The sequence below is a fragment of the Rhipicephalus microplus genome, chromosome X (assembly GCF_043290135.1).
Source record: "Rhipicephalus microplus isolate Deutch F79 chromosome X, USDA_Rmic, whole genome shotgun sequence".
Classification (NCBI taxonomy): domain Eukaryota; kingdom Metazoa; phylum Arthropoda; class Arachnida; order Ixodida; family Ixodidae; genus Rhipicephalus; species Rhipicephalus microplus.
In genome coordinates this window covers 52,387,470-52,409,714 of record NC_134710.1, presented here as the reverse complement: position 1 = coordinate 52,409,714, position 22,245 = coordinate 52,387,470, and the positions used below count along the sequence as shown (strand labels likewise).

Sequence of the window (22,245 nt, the reverse complement as noted above, 5' to 3'; positions counted from 1 at the left end):
TGCGCGGCCTCTGCTCTTCATTTCTTCGTTTTTCACTACAATCACCGTTACTGGTGCACGCAGAAGTGGGGTTAAAGGGGGCCGGATAGGAAGAACCAAACGATGACTCCGTGCCCATCACGGAATAATTGTTTCTGATCTTCGGCTGATTATTTGTGTCGAACGCTACGCACCAGCCATATGCGACTTCGATGTATGTTCTCAAAGCGACGATGAGCCATTTTGCAATTTCTCTAAAGAAATTAATGAAATACAAAATTTGGCAGAACGTGGAATGGTCCTAAATTTTTAGTGTATATTTAATAAATTACAAGCTTTTGCATTTTTCTATTGTGTAGCTTAATTTTTGTGTACTTTTTTGGTTTCACGCTGCTCTCCCTACCCCCCTACCCCTTTTCTGAACTAACTGAAGCGCTAAGTACTCCGCTGTCATGGGCGCCCGCTATCGGGTGCAACAAACAGAATTACTGTAAAATTTTGCTCTCAGCGCAGCGGGATTGATTCGCCTTGGCTAGTTCCAATGTTTCGGTTTCATATGCAGGTTGAAGTACTTAGCGGCGTACTCTAATTGTCATAGGTTGTCATCAACCTATCAAATGCCATCAAAGGCACCAGGCAAACTGGAAACAAGTTTGTTTGGAGATAATCAATGAGACCTTAGTGTATTATACACAACAGCACAGAAGCTTGTCATTAGTGAGCAAGTAAACATTCGGTAATTACCCTTAAAAAGTTTGCAATACATTGAAGTAAACAGTAAAAAGCACAATTGCCCCATTGAACATATAAATAATAGCGTTCCCCTGTTCGAGCACCAGAAAAATCATCTTCAGCGTGACAAAACAGTCTTGCACAATAGAAACGTTGTTCGAGCTGGAGAAGCTTCACAGCTGCATACGACAATCGATGGCGACCTGTCGTTTATTGCGAGGTTCTGCCTTGAAATGTTCCGCTGCCATTCTGAGCACAGTTCTTGATCCACAAGGAACTGGTGGAACGAAACCCCCGGCGTTTTCCCGGCACGCGATTTGCAGTACGGGACACAACAGTACACAATCACGGCACCGGTCTAAGCATGTACACTGAATTCACTTTACTATGTTGAACAACATGCAGCGCACTGCGATGAATTTCTGAAAACTCACGCCTTCAGCCTTCCTCAGACTGAAGAAAAGTAAGACGATGTGATTGCTGTTAAATCACAGCACAAACGCTGCTAAAAACAGCCCGCACGCGCATCGAAAGCAGCCTGCCAATGCAAGCGCGCAAGTGCCAGGCAAGGGTTGGCTCGCGTAGCCCCCATGCGGAGAGCGGTGGAACGGTACGTCGAGACTCCTCGCCTTTGTTTTCGCCGCCACTGCGGAGGCCGTATGAAAGCGCGTGCCGCTCGCTCTCTAGCCCGGCTGTGCTCAAGTATGGCCTGCTTTCAAAGAAACTGCCATTAAACTTTAGGTAATGTAATTTTCTGCCTATACAAGACTAGTTAATAGTTCTGGTCAACAGTGTCCTTTCCTCTTCTGGTTGTTTCAGTTCATATCAGTGCTCATGCACTGTAAGAGTGCTATGAAGAGTATTGTATGTAGTTACCACATTCAATAACATTCTTTTTTTCATTTGAGCAGAATACACTGAAAATTGCACTTGACGTAATCTGCAGATTTTAAGGATGACATTGAAAAGAACGTTTTGTCACAAACATCCTGTGAGGAACGCTGGAAAGCATTTGTTGCCGTGGTTGAAAAGGCACAGCAAAAGGTATTTCTTATAGTTAATAAGTTTTTGTTTTGGAGATACAGCAACCGGCTGAAATAGTTTTTGTTCATGTTTTTTACTTTAATTTTCATGTTTTCATTCATTTCAGAGTACTAGATATCCGTTTATTTTGGAAGAAATAATGCTTGAGCTATGCTACCCAAGGCTTGATGTAGCTGTTACGAAAGGCACTCAACATTTGCTGAAAGCGCCATTCTCTGTTCATCCTAAGACTGGTCGAGTTTGTGTGCCCATAGACATTACAAAAGTCATGGACTTTGACCCATTTACAGTGCCGACTGTCAGGTAAGCATGATAAAGAAACATTTTTCATGACACAGATCAAATGCAGTGTATGACATTACAGAATTATTTATTTTATTTTAATATTTATTGATAGTACCTAATCAAAACAGGTAACGTGACTTCATTTGTCTAGCTGCACCTGCTATGGAAAACAGAAAAACATAGTAGTGGTGTTTAATAAAATGCTGAAACTAAGAGTATGAAATACAGTAGACTCTCAACAAACGGAACCTGAAGAGGCTAGGAAAATATGTTTCGTTTACCCAGAGATGAACAAGAGCGCAGAATACAAAAACAAAACCAATCTTGCCGGAAGCACCTGTTCCATTTAAGCGGCAGTTCCGTTTAACAGATTTCCGTTTTCTGAGAGTCTACTGTATGACGTACAGCAATAATAGATAGACACAACAGCACTCAATATGTTACATTCTCATGCGCTTAAAGGCACACTAAAGTCAAGTAACAATTTATGTTAGAATGAGAGCCCAATGTATGACAACATCAAAAACAACAATATTATTAACAACAGTGCCCTGTTTACCGAGAAATTAAGGTAAATACACAAGAACACATGCGCCGCAGTAGGACATTCTCAAAATGATCTTGATGACACTGGACAGACTGTCTACAATTAATAGCTGGTAATTAAACTAGCTGCTCTAAATAAAGAAACTTCCATGCTTCAAGGGACGCAAGAAAATGCTACCTGTTCGTTTCTGTTTGATTCATGGAAAAAAGAACTGCCATACAATACTAGGGAGAATGGCACAAGTGATTCAAAAATTAATTTGCGTAGTTACACTGGACAGGTGGTGCCATCTAGTGGGGCGCAGTTGAATCAAAAACCTTCTACAATCTCGGAGCCAATGGTGGAAAATTGATCAATGGCCATTGTTTCTGCTGTGGCTTCCGCTGCCTGCGGTCTGCTTCTATCAGCGCAGTAAAGCTGGGCAACGTTGTGCATGGCAACAGTGACGCAAGTCGGTCCGGTCAGTCCGCTTCTTGAGGCGGGTAATTTGAAGTGCGCTAACCCAATGCGAACCTCTAAAACGTGATTTTATTTCAAAATAGGCCCTTCCTTGGCACAAAAGTAACGCAAGTTTTCTGGACCGCTATTTCAATAATTAACGTCGACTTAATAGTTGCCTTTAGTGTCCCTGTAAAGCACTCAGTGCTATATTAACAAACCCAAACATCATCTTCTGTAATTAAGTAAGGTATTACAACGGCTGAGCATTTCGTGAATAATTCAGTCCAGCTCTCCTTTGTGGGCCTTAACACAATAAGTCATTCCATCATATTCTACTGTAATGGTATCTTCAAAATGAGACACAAGAGATAACTTTGGTAGTTCTCTAGAGGAAAGGATGTCATGGTAATGATGCACACTAATGTTGCATGGTGAAACTGCATTCATTGGCTAAGATTAGAATGTTCAAGCACATCAGAGTAGAACATTTGTAATGATGACATAGGCATGCACTGGCAGTGGTGCACTGATTTGTTCCGTGCTCACAATGTCGTGAAGCACTTGAAAAGCATGGTGCTCTGCTCTGAATGGCTGAATTAGAACCATCAAATATTTTATTCTCATACAAAAATTGATTCTGAAATGCTAGATAGGCATTATCAACGCTAGGACAGAGAGCAGCTTTTCAGTTGTGTAGCAGTAAGGCTAGCTTTGGTAATGTTGCTCATACAAGAGGTAGTCAAGAGTTTTGCACACTATTTCATTTGCCTACATGAAGAACAAAGTGAGCCGAAGTAGTATAATGTCACATCATGTGTATATTTCTACAAGCTCAAACTGGTTTGAAGAGACATGTATTGCATTAATTATTAGAGATATCCCAACGCTTACCAGTATTTTCTATAGTACTTAGTTGGTTTGAGGATTCATATTTATAAACGACAAAAATTTAGTCTCTAGTTATTACTGAGCACAACATAGGTGAGAGCTTATGCTCTCATGAGTTACTTTGGCATTCTTGGTCGATTGCATTGTTACTTCCTATTGTCCTGTTTTAGTCACCTAGACATCATCACTGGAAAGCTATTCTTGATGTGTCCACTTAGTTAGAGGCAATGCTTGTTGACCTTCTGGCTGTTAGGTGGGTGGCCGCGTTAAACCTACTTCAAGGTAACTTGAGTAGAGTTTGTGCACAGCCTATGAGATGGGCATCCGAAAGAGGATTTTGGGGGACAGCATTTGTGTTGAGAGCATTTGTTGTTGCGAAACTCATTTTGTCTCTTTCATTTGTGTTGAGAGCCTCATTTTCAGTGGGTGTGGAAGTGTTTAAGGCCTGTGAACATAGATTTAGGTGTGCATTAAAGAACCACTGCTGGTCAAAATTTCCAGAGTTCTCCACTGTGGTTTCTGTAATAATCATATCGTGATTCGGGGACGTTAAACCCGAACAATTTATTATCATTAGATATGTTCACTCTTTGTTTTGCAACCGATTATAATTTTACAGGTGTTTCTTGGCCAAGATCAGTAAAAGGAATGAACTATTTCTGAAGTTGGGTGTGTAAAAATGGAGCATGCCTGCTTTGATAAGTATAGCAGCATAACAGTCTACTAAATTATTGATAAGTATAGCAGCAAACAAGTCTACTAAATTATTGGCCTATGCGACGTTGGTTCGCGCAAAACTAGAATATGCATCTTTTATTTGGAACCCGCACCAGTCTTATCTCATCAACAAACTCGAAGCAATTCAAAATAAAGCAACCCGCTTCATTACCAAAGATTATTCACGAACATCAAGCATAACTAACCTAAAAAAATCTCTGAATCTAAGCACCCTAGAGAATAGAAGAATCATAGCACTTCTATCTCATTTCCACAAACTTTATCACTCATCATCATCGTTCCGCGTACGCCACATCACGGCCGCCCATCGTATCTTTCCGCGCCTGGATCACCCCTTTAAAGTACAACCCGTTTTTGCTCGAACAAACTTCTTAAGTAAATCCCCCCTCTTTCTCGCAATATATCACTGGAACAAGCTACCTGCCGACGTCGTTTCTTCCCAAAATCATGAAGATTTCATGAATAAACTTAAAAGTTATTTTAATGAAAGTTAATATTGTTCTTGTGCATATCTGCTTTGTTGTACTTGTTGTCGTTGTTCTTGTACGCGGTATTTCAATGAACGTGAATTATCCTTTCTTTGCATCCTTTTGTTGTTTTGAACACTGCGAAAATTTTCCTTAGAGTTTTGTTGTCCTGTTTTTTTTTTTTTTTTTTTTTTTTTTTTTTTTTTAGTAGTACTTTCTTTATTCCTCCACGTAGCATCTCTGTACTGTTAAGTAATAATATCTCTACATATGTATGTGCATATTTATATCAATCGTTTGTATTTGTTATTCAAATTATACACTGTAATTGTAACAGCTTTATTGTGCTACAACTCCCCTATGTAATGCCTACCCAGGCCTTTAGGGTACTTGAATAAAAAAAAAAAGAAAAAAAAAATAGAAGAGTGTTTGCTCCTCTTACAAAGAATCATCACCTTCATTGCAAGTGATGCCAGGATCCGCCACAGTGGGGTAGCAGTTAAGGCACTCTGCTGCTGGCCTGAAGGTCGCGTGTTCATTCCCGGTCGCAGCAGTCACATTTCAGTGTGGGCAAAATAGTAGAGGCCTGTGTACTGTGTGATGTCAGTGAAGGTGAAAAACACCAGGTGGTCAAAATCTCCAGAGCCTTCCACTACGGCTTTTCGTAATCATGTCATAGTTTTTGGACGTAAAATCCCAGAGATTATTATTATAACTGATGCCACTGAAAGACGGCTAGCCTGAGGTTTGGTACCCTTTCCCTTTACATGCGAGGCACATACCTGCCAAGTCTCCCGGATTGTCTAGGAGACTCCCGGATTTTGACCGTTTCTTCCGTTTATACGGTTGTCATGAAAATCTCCCAAAAAATTGAAATTTTTGTGCGCGATCTGGCCACATTGACAATATACAGGTCAGTCCGCTCCAGGCTTTTTGCGAATCCACCGCATATTATTTTAAACGAATTTATGAGGCATTCATCTAAAGATACAGTAGTCTAGTGATGCAATACCGCAGCAGATATGAATTCGTGAAATTCCACAGTTTAATTCTATTGTGTCCATTGGGCCAAAATTCAAATGTTCCAAACCCTTTTCCAAAACGCGGCATGTGATGTGAAATTCAATACCGAAACCGTCGAACGAAGGCGAACCAAGAGCAGCGTAATCGAAGCTTCAGAAGTACGCATGCGACCAGCGCACGCATTGTCTTCTACAGCGCATGTGGTTGTTGCCACAACCACTGTGGTCGAAAGCATGGTCGTTCTTGACGCGATCATGTATGGTGACGACATTACTGACAGTACTTCGAAAGTATGCATGCATCCAACGCCCCAGTCAAAGCAACACTCCTTTCCTCAAACTCTGCAGACAAGACCGAGGCAGATGCGATCATAGCATAAAACTTCACTTCACTTCACTTCACTTTATTACCTTAAAGACCCCCTAGAGGGGGTATTACATAAGGGGTGGGAAACATACAACAAATGTACTACATATGCAGAATGGCTACAAGTATGAACAGGGGTAACCAATACAGAAATAAAATAATACATGTGCAGGATCAGTATACATATTAACAGGCGTAACACCTTGCCAAAAAAAAAAGAAGACAAAGTGAAAACCAGTGGCACAAAAAGGAACAATGTAATGTATCCAAATTGAAAAGAAACGAGTGACATTTTGTGTAAATGTTGAGTGGCACATTATGGTGGCGAGATCACTGGAAAGGCTATTCCAGTCGGAAGCTGCACGAAAAAAGGAGGAGGCAGAAAATGTCGTGGTACGGGCGCGTGGCCGGCCGACATGAAAGGAATTAGTGGTGCGGTGAGATGTGCGGGCAGGAGGCAAGATATAAGGCGGGTGGCCAAGTTGACTGTGATAGAGCTTGTGGAACAAAATGAGGCTGGAAACTCGGCGACGAATGTTAAGGTTTGAAAGATTGGATTCTTGTTTAAGAGATTAAGAACCCAAGCAATCTGTTAGCTGATAATATGATATTGGTAATGTGGACGCGCCATGATAAATCGTTACTCAAAGTGACTCCCAAGTACTTGTATGTGATGACATTTTTCAATGCAACTTTACCGATTTGATAAGAATAGGTGAGGGGGCTGCGCCGACGGTGAAACGAGAGGGACTTGCATTTATTAGGGTTTAGTGTCATTAGCCAACGATTGCACCAGTTAAGCACATGATTAATGTCATCTTGTAATGCAACTTGGGCTGATGTGTTAGTAATAGTACGGTATATAACGCAATAGTCTGCAAACATAAGAATATTGCTGGATACATGAAAAGGTAGATCGTTAATGTATATTAGGAATAATAGGGGTCCAAGAACAGATCCTTGCGGGACGCCTGATGTTACTGCCAGAGGGTAAGAGTTATGTCCATTAACGGTAACGAATTGATAACGATTCGTCGAAAATTCTCGAATCCAAGTTAAAATTTTAGGGTCTAAGTTTACAAATCACAAACATAGCATAAAACGACTTAGTTTTGCAGGCACGTGCACAGCCAACGCATACGGATTGAAAACGAAACTACAGTTTGCCACAACCGTCGCACACAAAACCACGGTCGGGGTGGTGCGATAGCGATCTACAAACTCTGAGGGCACATGGGTAACACAGCGGTAGATTGAAGGCAGTAAAGATGTTGAAAAACACTAGAAGCGTTTTGGTGCTCCTGTCCAAAGAATCTAGCAGCGAGCAAAGCCAAAGCTTTGACGAGCGCCTTTGTGGCAGCCAGCTGTGCCGTTCCGTCCGTTCTCGTGTGTCCCAGGAAGACATACGCAAGTTGTTTTGACAAAAATAAATTTTACTAGTTGTTTTTATGACACAAACTTTTGGGAGTATTTTCGCTCCCCCTTTGAGAAACTCACCTTCGTGGGAAACCTACCTCGTGTGTTCGGCCACTTCAAGCCATTATAAAAGCATAACGCCAATGTTGGTGCTTGCAACCCCTTCCCCCCCCCACACACACACACTTGTTTTTGCGCGGTCTTTTTTGTTTTCTTTTGGTGCCAAAAAAGGGGGAAAATGACCCAGCGCATCAATTTCTCCTCCCTCCCACCTTTGAGGGAATTTCCCGGGTTCAGAATCCTTGAACTTGGCAGGTATGAAGGCATATCATGCATGCATGTGCATGATGTGCATCTCTTCTGTTGAATCGTGCAGAAGTTAAAGTACTTGAGTAACAATGAAATAGCCTATGCAGACATTAATTTTTGACAAGTCTTTCTGTTGTGTTCTATTCAATCCCGTAGAAAATGGATGTCATACTATCTTTCCTTGGTGCTTTCTATGCAGCCAACTCTGCAATGAAATCGACGAGTATGACACCCAGCACAAAACAATGGACGTTGGCAATGTAGCTATTGAGGAATACAAGAAGACGGGCCTTGCATCTAGTGTTGCATTGTTTCAAAGCTTTGTGGACAAGGTTTGTCTCACAGAAGCAGATGTGGTCATAAAGAAAGTAGGTGAGTAGCTGCCTTTTTTTCGTGTTCTTTGTTAACTGCAACATGAAAGTTGTAGTTATTTTCATCAGTGGCAGAATGCAAAAGACTATATCATAGAAAAGCAGTCACTTCAATTTGCCAGACACTCATATATCAAGAGCACCACTACAAGAGTACGCTTTACAGCATTGATATTTATGGACAACATTCAGAATGAGCTCTGCCAAGTGACATAACCTGCCATGAACTCTAAGGCATGATTTTCTTGCATTCAGTTACATTCAATTTTTATTGTTCTTGAATTACTTTAACTTGAAGGTTGAATGGAGCATGCTGTGTATGATAAGGTAGTTATACATTGCAGTGTGTGTCCTCATGATAATTGTTGCTTCATAAATTACCTTCAATTTTGGTTGCACATGACCAAGTGCAATTAGCTGTATTGTGCATGGTCATGATGTAATAATTTTCGAACAGAGGTCCCAAAAAAATGGTGTCAAAGCCACTGCCTCGGCACAAAGCCTAAATAATGTTCGGAAATTTAGTGGAGAGCCTCAAAAGCTTTGCTTCAAAAACATATTGCCACCCATCGTAGTGGTGGCTCATGTTCAAAAGCAAACTCCTGATTTTGTAGTAAGAGATGTTGCTATTAATAAATAAATGCTGCTACTTTAGGCTATTACTTTTTTCCATCTCACAAACACAGCAAAAATTGGCCGAAAAAGGGCCAGCATTTCTAAGGTCAGTTGTCGATATGAGAGCGCATAGACCTAACGATCTCTTGACTCAAAAGTGGGATTGTCTTGGCTTATGACAGCAAGTAATGATCTTAAGAATTAATGGTGATTGCCTGCAAATTCGTTACCTCTACAATTTTTCAATAACAGCTTCAAAGAACACTTGTACCAAAGGCAAATTCTTGTATCAGCTCTTGATTGCTGTTCACCATAGCACTTATTGTTCAAGGCCTACCTATACCTAGCCTTTCAGGATTCTTTTATTTTAATTGGTGAAAGAAATCATCCTTTTGGGGGAGCAATTTTATGACTGGATTTTCAGTGATTGCATCCTTCAACTTCGAAAGAAAGTGTTTCACATAACACAGAATAAACTGTGTAAGTGGGCAATTGCCAGTGTGTGCCAAGGGGTGACAGCATTGCAATCACTTACACTACAAAGATGTGACACTGGGTTCCAAAAATGTTCACAAACAGTGTCAAGTATAGATTACCGAGTATAATATGAATTTCAAACCGATGCAGTATACTGTATACTTTATTGCCTGCTTACTCTAAATTTATGAAGAACACTGGGCGTGGGGGGGCATTCTAAATTGCTGTTAGGTCATAGAACAACATTATTTTTTGTTGCCCGAATGGCACAGTATGGCATCTGCATCCAAGATGATATTTAACGCTTAGTGCAACAATAGGACATATCTATCTCACTTTTCCATCTGCAGGAAAAATTTTTCTCCCATATCACACATTGTAATTAGCACAACGCTTAGTCACTCATATCTTCCCCAAGTTTTTGCAATATCAAGGGAACTTCTTTTCTCATCCTTTTGAAGTGCGGTTGTAGTGTTACAATGGCATTGAATTTCAGTAAATTCTTTATGAGAGCTTCTGAATTTTCCTCTTGTTCAGATTTATAGAACCTACCAATCAAAATGCTACAGAAATCATCTTTCTCTAGTTTTTCAAAGAGATGACTTTAGCTCTCAGTCATCATATGTTTTTGTAAATTTGCACAATAAGTTGGCCAACAAATGCATCAGAACAAACCCCTGCCAATTAGCCTCGTTCATCCCTGAGCACAATTGCAGATATTGGTGCATTGAAATATTTTTTGTGGTGTCATATACCTCTTCAAAAGTTTGCATATGTTCAGGGACTACAGCTGTTCTCAATAATTTTTGACAGCAAAACCCAGGGCAGCAAAATGGACAAAAAATGGTTTGTACATGCGGTGAAGTAAGCTTTACAGAAACAGGCCACAGCGCTATGAAGGCTCGCAAGAGGCACAGCTACAGGTGGTGTTCTCCTGCCAAAATGAAGTTCGCAGAACTTTTCTCTTCACAGCTTGAGAAGTGACACTCGGCAGTGCCACTTGCTTCACCCGGATCATTTCACGTACCAATTCATTCAGTGCCAAGGTGGTGCCTTCATGAGGCAGTGGGACAAATTTTCCCACATTTTCCTACAAGAACCGACATAATTTTAATCTTTTTTTTTTTTCAGACTGTTTCTTTTTTGTATATATGACTATACCGTAGCCGGTTTTTTTCATCAGTTTATAAATATAGGCAAACCTACATAGGGTTAAACATGAGCTGCACTTGTCTTCATTCGTCTCATCTCGTGTAATCACTCGAAATAAAATTCTAACTAGCCCGTACACAGACTTGATAGATTTTCATTGAACCTGAAAGGAAAATGTGCTCGAGGTGCTGAGTTTCACAGCACTCAAGTATCAAGTTTGAGTGCTGTGAGGTAACGTGAGATTAGTAGATGTAACAAAAAAATAAAAACTACTGAGCTTAGTATTCAGTTTCATAAAAATATTTTACTTGCACTGTTTATCTGTGCCAAAGATTTTTTACAATGGCAAGAATGCAAATATAAAAATTAATAGGTTGTTTTACAATTTGTAAACATGAGAAGTACACATTTGCATGTATTAGATTATACATCATGATCAATAACGTCTGCTGTCGGGCTAGTTGGGGCATCACTTTGAAGGAGTTCATAGGTGCAGAACGATGAAAGAAGGTACATAGACATGTGCTCACTTGCGACTAATATTAAATGTGAAGCATTTCTTTGCGTACTGCAGGCACTTTGAGCGTCTGTTTGTCTCTCCGTGTCCAGTCAACTGTCTATCTATCAATCAATCAGTCGATCTAGCCACCTATGTCTGGGTTCTCTCGTGATCACCCCCTTAACTTTCGGTAAACCAAAATCGGCATGGGAGGCGAAGATGGTTTGACGAAATTGACTCGCTGGTAATGGCATGAATGTCGGGATCCCATCGTGTACGTCATCAAACCCTTCCCGCCAAACATGTGGCACATATCAGCCTGCAGTTGACAGCTGGTATCTACCCAGGAACTGCGAGAACAGGCATGAGTAATTTTAATGCATTAGCGTTAATAAAAAGTTGACATCAGCGGCATTGACCTGATGAATGCAATGAATAACTGTCAGGGTCCCAGTAGGAATCGAACCACAGAGCCATGCCAGGTCTCAGAACTACTTTTCAAATAGACTCTAATGCTCATGAAATGTCAATTGTGGTTGCAGTGCTGGCTATCTGATTTTATAACTATTACATATTAACTCCTATAATACAGCTGTCACATCGGGTAAAAGTCAAAAGTAGTTAGGTGCCATCCGTTAAAGTTGATTTATGCAGCAGTGTTCAGGGCTACCGTCCTCGCGAGCACCTGCGTTATGTATAAGCTTACCGCTTCTGGTGTTGCAAATATCGATGTTGCTGTTGTCATCATTATACAAAACAACTGGTCATACAAAACATATGTGGCTGTTTTTTCGTATGTCTGTACTTGCATTTGTACATATCTTTAGTGACACTTCGTAACGTTTCACTCAATAAAGAAATAACAACACAGTCACCTTTCATCCGCCTGCTTTGCATAACATACAGGGGTGGAACAGCTACGCTATTTGGGCCACTGAGTGCCAAACTCGCTTATCTGCGCCATCCTGTGCTGAACCACCCCTGCTGCGCTAAACTCTCCTATCAGCGCCGTACTGCGCCGCAATAGCAGAATTAAGCCGCGAAATGCGAAAGCCATCAAGCGCCTATGCCTGGAAAAGTGGCTGGAACTTTGTGTTTTTGGGTTGATCGAAACAGTTATAGTTTCTACAGAAAGACAGGCTAGTTAGTTTTGCTGCATACTGAAACTTTAGCCCACACGCACAAGAACACAAACGAAAGGAACACAAGGACCTGCACTGGTCCTTGTGAATCCTTTTATCTGTGTCCTGGTGTGTGTGTGCTAAAGCTTCAATATGGTTATAGTTTCGGTTTTGTAAAGGCTGTGATCGCTCCAGGAACAGCCATGAACTTTGATCTTAAAGGCGTGGTTGCGATTGCTATGCGGGGGCGATCACGGCAGGCATCAGCACAAATAGCTTGTCAACCTTTCCACTAGCTGCGCTCTCAGCGCGAAGAGACGGCGAGAGGAGCATCTCTGTCTATTTTGTAGAGTTACACGATATCGGATCTAATAGAAGAGTTGACTGCCAGCCTTACGCAAATTGCAATCGAATTCGTTGCTTTGCCATTTCGGTCAAACTGATTTTTTTTTAAACATGATGGCAGCGTTCTGAAGAGAAATCAAGAAATTGGCAGTAACGGCGCTCAAAAGAAGGGGGGTGGTGTCCATTTCTCGAAACAGCCTAGCAAGGACAGGTGCATCTGGGTGCACCGTGCACATGACTACTCATTGAGCGTATGCACGTAGTCTCGTTCATTTGGTCGCTGTGCTTCGGGCTTATCAACTCAATGGTTGACGATCACGTATTCAGGTAAAAAACAAAAAACAAACATGGGCGGCTGTACATAGCTCGGAGAGTCGCAATTGCACCACAAGTGTGGAGCAACGTATGCAATAGCAGCAATTTATAACGTTATACAAATCGAGACTAGCAGCTAATTCATTTGGATCTGATCTCACGTAACTGCACAAATGTATGAGCTGATGTAGGAGAATACGACCACTTTAAGGAAAGCAACACTTTTTTAACATTCTCTTCGCGATTAGAGTGTAGCTCGTAGAGGTGTATGCGAATTGCCCGCTGGTGACTGCTGAGCTAGCGTGCGCACCAGCGATCGCGACCATGCCCTTAGAAGCAAAGTTTATAGTTGCTTGAGCGACACCTGCCCCCCACCCCACCCTCTCGCTCGTAGTTTTTTTAATGCTCTTCCAAGACCGGCAGAGTGCTTTCTCTCTGATTCGACTACAGGCCTCCCAGGCGGGGCTATCGGGTGCTATCGCACGCGCCCTCAGAGCAGCGGAGATGGGCCGAATCGTTTTGCCTCTGCTTCAGCTACATTCATCGCCCCCGCTCGCATGCTTTTACTCGCGGATAGAACATACGATGCACGGGAATATGTTATCAATTTGAAATTTATATGAGACATCCCGCCGAGTGTGTCCATATAATTTTTATCACAATAAAAAGGCTATTGCTCAATTTAGCTGAGGGTTTAAAGAATGCAGCATTGAACAAATGCAGTTCACAGGTGCTTTGAACGGGGCTAAATCTGTTCTGAATGTTCTTACTGCTCTAAACTTGCTCATAAAGGCCCTTCTGGCTGCTCTAAGCCTGCTACAAAAAGCACTTTTGCCTGCTCCCAGAACCACTCCCAAACTCATGTACCCTGTTCCACCCCTGAACAGAGATCAGAGATTCCCGAGGTACACTGGATCTGCCAAATTCTTTACTGAACCCATGCTTAGCTTTCAAACCCTCACCTATGTGTACACTTACAAAAGTCAACAACAAAAAATGCATCGGAACCTTTCATCACAACCTATGAGCTAAGAAAGCAAACTCATTTTTAAACGCAAAAGATTGAAGTCTGATGCATTAATCTCTAGTTTGCTTAAAGGGATACTGAACAAAATTCTTACCACCAAAATTTTCAACCATAATAAAAAAAAGATCGGGTTCTGAAATCAATAGGCACAACCTTCATTTCAGCCAGAAACAGCTGGAAAATAATGATTTATTGCCTTTCTCACAATGTGCTGCGTCTAGCAGCCAGCTGTGAACTAGAGGAGTGAAGTTTGGTGACGTCACAAACACCTGAAACAAGCAATCCAACAGTGCCAGCTGTTGTATCTCTCGATATGCCCAATGGTTCCCAGAACCACTATGAACAGCACCGGTAGTGAACAATGCTCCCAGTTAGCGTAAACCAACAGTGCTTTTGTCGAAGGGAGAGAGTAGAATGAAGGAGAGGTGCGGAAGAGGACAGGAACATGTGCACTCTGCCTAGGCCTCCGTGATTGTGATGTCGTGGCTCACGCTCGCGTTCAGCTGTCGCACAATGACAATCCATCAGAAACACAGCCAACTGCTGAAAAATGCAGGAAATTCACTCTATTTACAGAAACAATCGCATCTTTTTAGTACCATTTCGATGTTTTTCTCAGTTTTTCTCATTTTTGTTTGGTATCCCTTTGATATACATCACCTCAGCTGGTTGACGTGTCACTTTGTCTGCTTTTGCGTGAAATACACTTGCTGTTCAGGACACGTTCACATGAGCACTCCTTGCAGTGGTGCAGCAGGTGCAAACAAGCATGCACTGCCTCTACAAAATGGCGCAGGTTCGCACCGGCTGCATTACAGCAGCAGGGACCATACCGTGTTTCGCCGACTTGAGTGCCTCGATGTCGTTCAACCATCAAACAGTCCTTGGGCATCGCTGGTTGTTTTAGTTGAAAAAAAGGATGGCACGATACGCTTTCGCATAGATTATGTTAGTCTAAACATCATAACACGAAAGAATGTTTGCCCTTTGCCTCGGATCGATGATGCCCTCAACTGTTTACAAGGCGCAGAGTTTTTTTCCTCCCTTTATCTACGCTCTGGTCATTGGCAAGTGCTCATGAATCCGGATGATAGGTCGAAAACTGCCTTTGTTGCACCAAATGGCTTTTACCAATTCATTGTAATGCCATTCAGCCTTTGCAGTGCGCAGGCAATATTTGAGCGCATGATGGACACTATTCTACGAGGTCTTAAATGAAACATGTGTTTGTGCTACTTGGATGATGTGGCAGTATTGGCGCCCGATTTTCCAACGCATCTTTGTCGCTTGGAGCGGGTTTTACACTGCCTCAGTGCAGCTGGCCTCCAACTAAACTTGAGGAAATGTTACTTTGGAGCATGCAAGCTGGCTATTCTTGGACTAAGGATTGCGTCCTCCCTGGCCCCACTAAGCTACGTGCTGTTTAAGAGTTCCCGAGGCCCGCGTTTTTCAAGGAGTTGAGTAGTTTCGTTGGGCTTTGCTCATGATTCTGCCGCTTCGTCCGCAATTTCACCTCGATCATGGCACCTCTGACGGACCTACTTCAGGGACTGCAATCTATCTGCGTGGTCTCCAGCTTGTGACAGTGCCTTTGCGAAGCTTCATGAACTGCTAACGACACCGCTCATACTCTGTCAATTCGATTCACGCGTTCCAACAAAAATCCACACGATTGCTAGCGGTGCCCGTCTTGGCACTGTACTCGCCCAACGAAAGCCTGGCTACCAAGAATATGTTGTTGCGTATGCAAGTCGCACTCTTACAGGAACTGAGGAAGAGTGCCTAGCGATCATCTGGGTCATTACAAAATTTCGTCCTTATCTGTACGGCTGCCCTTCAATGTTGTTACTGATTATAACACTCTGTGCTGGTTATCCTCCCTCAAGAATCCCTCCAGACCCTTGGTATGATGCGCTTCGCAACTCCAAGAGTGTGACATTCGTGTCACTTACTGCTCAGGCGAAAAGCATGTCGATTTCCCGTTCGCCTACCGATATTGCGAGTGTCTTCATCCAAGACAACTGATTTCCACCATTAGGATCCATCGACATGGCTTCAGAGCAGCGCGAAAATTCGTGGATTGCGTCTTTGATGGTTTACTTTTTAGAAGCACTCACCCGCCCGCCATCTCGAGCGCTATGCAGACAAGCTTCTCACTTTGCTATCCGTGATTGAATCCTTTATCGCTGCAACTACCTACCTGAAAACCACAATAGACCTCTCCCTGTTTGTAAACAGTGTGACGTCACTGTGGGCACCCCGCCCCCCGTACCCTCTCTCGGAGCAGCTGCTGGTTGGCAAGCAAGTTCCTCCGGCGGCATCTTTCTGCATAGCAGAGCTGCGTGTCTGCATTACTTTGACAGAAATATCTACATTCCTATCTTCTAAAGTCGCAGCTTTTGAAAGAAGGGAGTCGCAGAAGGGTCACTACTCATAGTGTGGAAATTTGCTTGTCGTAGTTGGGTGCATGGACAAACTTTGTTTAGAGTACTGAGAGATGCGACTAGCACGCAGTGGGCTTCACCCGCGTAGATGGCAGCCATAAAAAAAAATCTGATCGTTTTCGAACGCAAACGTTTTGAATGTACACGGTTACTGGCACTTACATAAATATTTGCATGACATGGATGTGGATGTAAACTTATTCAATTTCTATCGTGGCATGTGCAATGCTCTTTTAAACGAGGTACAGCATTGGCGGCAGCATGGTTGTGAGCTGCTGTGCGCGACGACACGGATAAGATTCTCACTCATTGCCCACAAGTATGATCGGAGATGAATAAAAAAAAAGAAACACTTCTTGCCGTGGGTTAGGCTGAGGTTAACATATCCTCGTAAAAATCAAAGTGACATTCTGCCGCTGTGTTTTTCAATAACCTAGTGAAAATTCATGTGATGTAAAGCCCAACATCTTAATATATAATGGCATCTGGCTCACTTACCTTGCTGCATTTAACACCTATGATGTGCTTTCGTACATTCATATTGCTCTTTTAGGCCTCATACACACTTCTAATGCGCATTGTCACTTCATAAGGATCGAGCCGTAAATGTACAAAGTAGATAAGAAACGAAAATCTCTGCTGTTTCTATTAACGCGTATCAGGTATTCAATAATACGAGTTATAGCCGTGGTGAAGCATATATGCAGATTCGGCAACGCTACAACATGCTTATAGCTCATGTGTAGTCGTATATATCACCCGGAGATTATGAACTTTTATTTTTCTGCACGCCGCGCACACGCTGAGATGTACCCAATCGCAGATGATCGCGTCACATGTATTTTTATCTTGACTACAATGTCAGATCGTAAAGTTTCATCAACAACCGGTCACTGAAACCGGCCCACAACGAATACCAGGGTTTTCGCGAACAGAACGCATCGCGTTATTCACACTGCACACACTATGCACAATATTCCCAGTTTCACCGTCCGTAAAGGTGAACCAATATTATTGATACCTTTCAACGCACACTGCATGCCACAGTCAACACTGCACATTTTCGAAGGCGATGCCGCTGCTCCTCGTACAGGCTGCCACGTGTGTTCACTTCTCCGAGATAAACAGCCAGCCAGCATGGCGAATACAGTTAAACCTCGTTATAACGAAATTGGAGGGCCGCCGCTATTTGCTCGTTATAACCAATATTTTGTTATAGCCGTAGCGGGCATTTACCACAAATATTATGGACTGTACTTACCCCAAAAAAATAGCGGGCGAAATAGCATCCTGCCGCACGGTGGTATGCAACAAAATAACCGCATTTTTAAATAAAGAAGGAAAAAGTCATGCACCTGTTTTAATGCACTTCAAAATACACAGCTTGCATTTCAGGCAGACTTAGCTGCAAAGAAGTCCGTGATTGGACGTTGATGCATCTTCCTGATGCGGGCGATGGCTCGCTCAGCTGCGGCCGCAATGTTCAAGCCATCTTCGCCGCCCTCATGAGCGCCGAAGTAGTGGCGCAGTACGTCCACCGCGTCTAATGCCTCCGACGCCGTTGGCACGTTTGTCTCCTGTTCGTCGACAGAGTCATCGTCACTGGTTTCGTTACGATCACTGACAGCGCGCACAATATCGTCATTCAGGAGCTGCTCCGTTGCCACCACATCCGAGTCCGCACTCACATAGTGGCAAAACGACTCGCTGTCAGGCATGACACCGGCGTCACGAAGTGCCGTCCATGATGCAGCGACTTCGTCTGATGTGGCAAAACCGTCCGGCACAGTGGGCTCGTCTGATGGCTCATCGCTGGTGTCTGGTGCGGCGGCAAATGAGGCGTGTCGAAAGCAGTTTGCGATCGTGGTCACCGTCACACTCATCCACGCCGCCTGAAGCATTTCGAGCGCAGCGTACAAGTCAACATCGGTGTCTCGCTTCATCCTCATGTTGAGCAGGAGCTTGTCTATCACACGCTTGCGGTAACCTGCCTTCAGCGACATAATCACGCCTTGCTCAAGCGGCTGTATTTTTGCTGTGCAGTTGGCAGGAAGGAACAGCAGCTCGATGTTTTGAAGCACGGCAGCGGTATGGTGGGCGGTGCAGTTATCTAAAACAAAGCACACCCTGCGGTTCGTCTTTGCCAGCTTCTCGTCCCATTCGCAAAAGCCATTTTGAAAAAATCTCCCTGGTCATCCAGGCTTTGCGATTGGCTACATACTTGACTGGGAGCTGCCTCTTCCCCTTAAAGCAGCGAGGGGATGCACTTTTGCCAATTACGAAAATTGGCAGCTTCTCAGAGCCGGTCATGTTTGCACAAAGTAGCGCAGTGATCCGCAGCTTACTTTGTTTGCCACCATGGCACGGCTCGCCTTTGAGGGCTAACGTCTTGTGCGGCAACATCTTGAAAAAGAGAGCGGTTTCGTCCGCATTAAAAATATCCTCCGCGCTGTATTTTTCTAGCAGCCGCACGATGTTTTCTTTTGCCCACTTGGTAGCCTCTGCTTCGTCGACAGATTGCGATTCGCCGCAGACCGCTCTCCCGACAATGTCGTGGCGCTCCTTGAAGCGTTGGAGCCAACCCGAACTTGCTACGAAGTTGTCATAGCCCATGATGCAGGCAAAGTCTCTCGCTTTTCTTTGCAGTAAGGCGCCGCTCACCGGCAGATTCACGGCCCGCGTGTCCAAGAACCATTTAAAAACGGCCCTTTCGACCGCTTTAAAGGCAGGTGCCCTCATCCTCTTAGCGCTTCCTTTCACGCCAGGTGCAACAGCGTCGATGATGGACTCCTGCTTGCTCAAGATGGTTGACAGTGTGCTCGTCGATACGCCAAAGTCTCTTGCCACGTCGCCTTTCTTGGTCCCCGATTCGACGGCTCTTATCATAGCCGCCTTCTGATCTAGCGTTATGTGCTTTCGCTTCCTGCCTGGCGCATTCATGTTGCTGGAATCACGAGTGCAGCACGATAAAAGATAAGGTTTCCACGGAAGCAGTCGAAAAAGAGAAGAAACACGCACGCAAAAGCAACGCGGCTCACGTCGGCGAGCAACAACTCTTGCAGAGAAAGTGACTGTGAAGAGGAAGGGGCAGAAAGGGCACTCTTTTGCGCTGCCCTCTAGGAACCGGTTACTCAAGGGTGGTGGTGGTAGTGGTTAGAAGATGAGAAAAGGCACCTAATTTCTGCAACCCGGTCGGGAGCACGGCGCAGTGCCTGGGTTACTTAAGGGGAAGGGGGTATGTAAGATTAGAAAGCGCGCCTCAGCGCCATGAGAAAGGGTAGAGGGAGAATGTAAAGAAGACACAAAAGAAAAGAAAAGGGCAAGACGTTCGCGGAGCTGCGGAGCGCTCCGCTGTCGATGGTAGCCAAGCGGCGCACGTGCAGCGACCTCTCCTCCGGAAACAGCGCGTGCCGTCTGCTTCGCGCGCGTTGCTGGAGAGCGCGTGGCGGAAGTTTTGAACTGCTAAATACAGTTCTCGCGTTGCGCGCCGTTTCAAATTCGCGTTGTGCACTGTCGTGACATCGGCTCAAAATTTTACTTTCTAACAAAATTTGTTCGTTATATCCCATAACAGGCAAATTTTGCCTCGTTAAAACGAGGTTTTGAATACATTGGTTTGTATGGGGACTTTCAAGGGGAATCAGGATTTGCTCGTTATATCCATTATTTCGTTATAGCCCGTCTCGTTATAACGAGGTTTAACTGTATTTCATCGCACACTTTATCACACACCTAGATTTTCTCTGACAAATACCACAGCTAATGTTGCCACTGTGAGATGAAGATTAAGCTTTGAAAAAGAAAAAAAAAAAATGCCCCAAGCACCGAGCGACTGCACCCCACTGAGCCACCGGCGGGAATGTTTTGCCAACCACTGCCTTGCACGTGCACCGGTGACGTCACGCTGTGACGTACCCCAGTAGAGGTCTATTGGCTATTTGTCATGCCCAGGCAACTCTGCGCTAGCATAATGCAGCATTCCATGCCGATCCACTGTGTGCTCACGCCGGTTTGTTCAAAACCCACGCCAGACTACATCTTATTGGTGCGGCATGTACATATTCATGCAAAAGTAAATTCAATCTTGCATGGAGTGCCAACGCCGCAAGCACGATCCTTGCAGCCCTACTGCGCCATTGCAGTTGTTACCATGCCCAGTGTGATTATTGGTGCAGCATGTACATATTCGTGCAAAATTAAATTCAATCTTGCATGGAGTGCCAACGCCGCAAGCACGATCTTTGCAGCCCTACTGCGCCATTGCAGTTGTTACCATGCCCAGTGCGATTATTGGTGCAGCATGTACGTATTCGTGCAAAAGTAAATTCAATCTTGCATGAAGTGCCAACGCCGCAAGCACGATCCTTGCAGCCCTACTGCGCCATTTCAGTTGTTACCATGCCCAGTGCGATTATTCGACCAAGTTGGAATATATCTTTATGGTCCTCTGCCATATGCATCAGCTGGGAATCACTGGGTTATTGTAGCGATCGACCTTCTCACAAGATATGCATAAATGGCCGCTCTGCCAGCCACGACGGCATGTGACATTGAGTCTTTTCTGCTTCAACGCTTTGTTCTGCATCACGGCGCTCCTCATGAACTTCTGAGCGACTGAGGCCCCGTCTTTCTCGCGGATGTTGTTCAAGAACTTCTTGCTGAATGCCTAGTGATTCACTGCTGTACTACTGCATATCGCCCACAAACAGCTTGACCAAACGTCTCAACCGCACTTTTGGCGACATTCTTTCTATGTATGTCGCTTATAACAAGGCACTTCAAGAAACGACAGGCTTTTCTCGCTTCTTTTTACTCTATGGCTGAGAGCCATCATCTCCAATTGACACCATTCTCCCCTACTGACCCGACTCATTCAAGGGCGCACCAGTTTCTGAAGCTGCTCAATATGCGGAATAATGTCGGCAATTAGCTCGCACCCTTACAACACAAGAAAAACGGCTACAGGAATTTTGTCATTACAACAGACGGTCCCACTAGCAGTTTTCGCCCAACTCTCTTGTTTGGCTGAGAGTGCCTCCCACTGCTGTGCCAGGTATCTTTACGAAGTTTGTGAGCATGTACCATCGACCTTACTGCGTCATAGAGCAAACTTCTGCCATCAACTACCTCATCAAACTCCTCACGGCCACTGCAGACCTGCGTCATCGAGGTCACGAAATTGTACACGTGGATCGTCTCAAACCGTATCAAAAACCACTTGTTTTTATGACACCTTAGAACACTTACTTGGCTTCATCTTCAGCGAGGGGGGAAATATGTAATGAAGAAGTAGTGGGTTATGCAAAGCTTGGAAGTCACATCATCTGTGCTAAACACGAGAGGCTTGAGCAACACGTCGCTGTTCTCACTGGCTAGGCCTACTCTAATAATACTAATAACAGTTCTACTTGTCAAGCTGTCTCAGTTCTTTATTATACAAAGGAGCACTTCTGCCATTTCGCAGTGGCAGCGCATGCTCTCGCACCTGCTGCATCATGGCAAAAGGGGGCTCATGTGAACCTTTGCTGAACATCACATGTATTTTTTTTAAGAAGCAAAGACAAAGTGGCATGTGAACTAAAACAGATGATTCCCTGCCACGGTGGTCTAGTGGATAAGGCACGTACGTGGCTGCTGACCCGCA

General features: G+C 43.9%; 1 protein-coding gene across 3 annotated transcripts in view; it reads left to right on the top strand.

Moving 5' to 3' along the window:
• Prim1 (DNA primase small subunit) overlaps nucleotides 1-22,245 on the top strand; it is an 81,918-nt gene that overhangs the window by 51,764 nt on the left and 7,909 nt on the right. For 2 of the 3 annotated variants that reach the window (XM_037427152.2, XM_075881091.1), the window contains exons 7-9: nucleotides 1,658-1,755; nucleotides 1,862-2,058; nucleotides 8,435-8,607. In XM_037427152.2, coding sequence (XP_037283049.1) covers nucleotides 1,658-1,755; nucleotides 1,862-2,058; nucleotides 8,435-8,607 — 468 coding nt within the window. Of the gene's footprint in view, nucleotides 1-1,657; nucleotides 1,756-1,861; nucleotides 2,059-8,434; nucleotides 8,608-10,511; nucleotides 12,224-22,245 lie in introns of those variants that run through there. The other variant, XM_075881092.1, reaches the window with a different exon arrangement.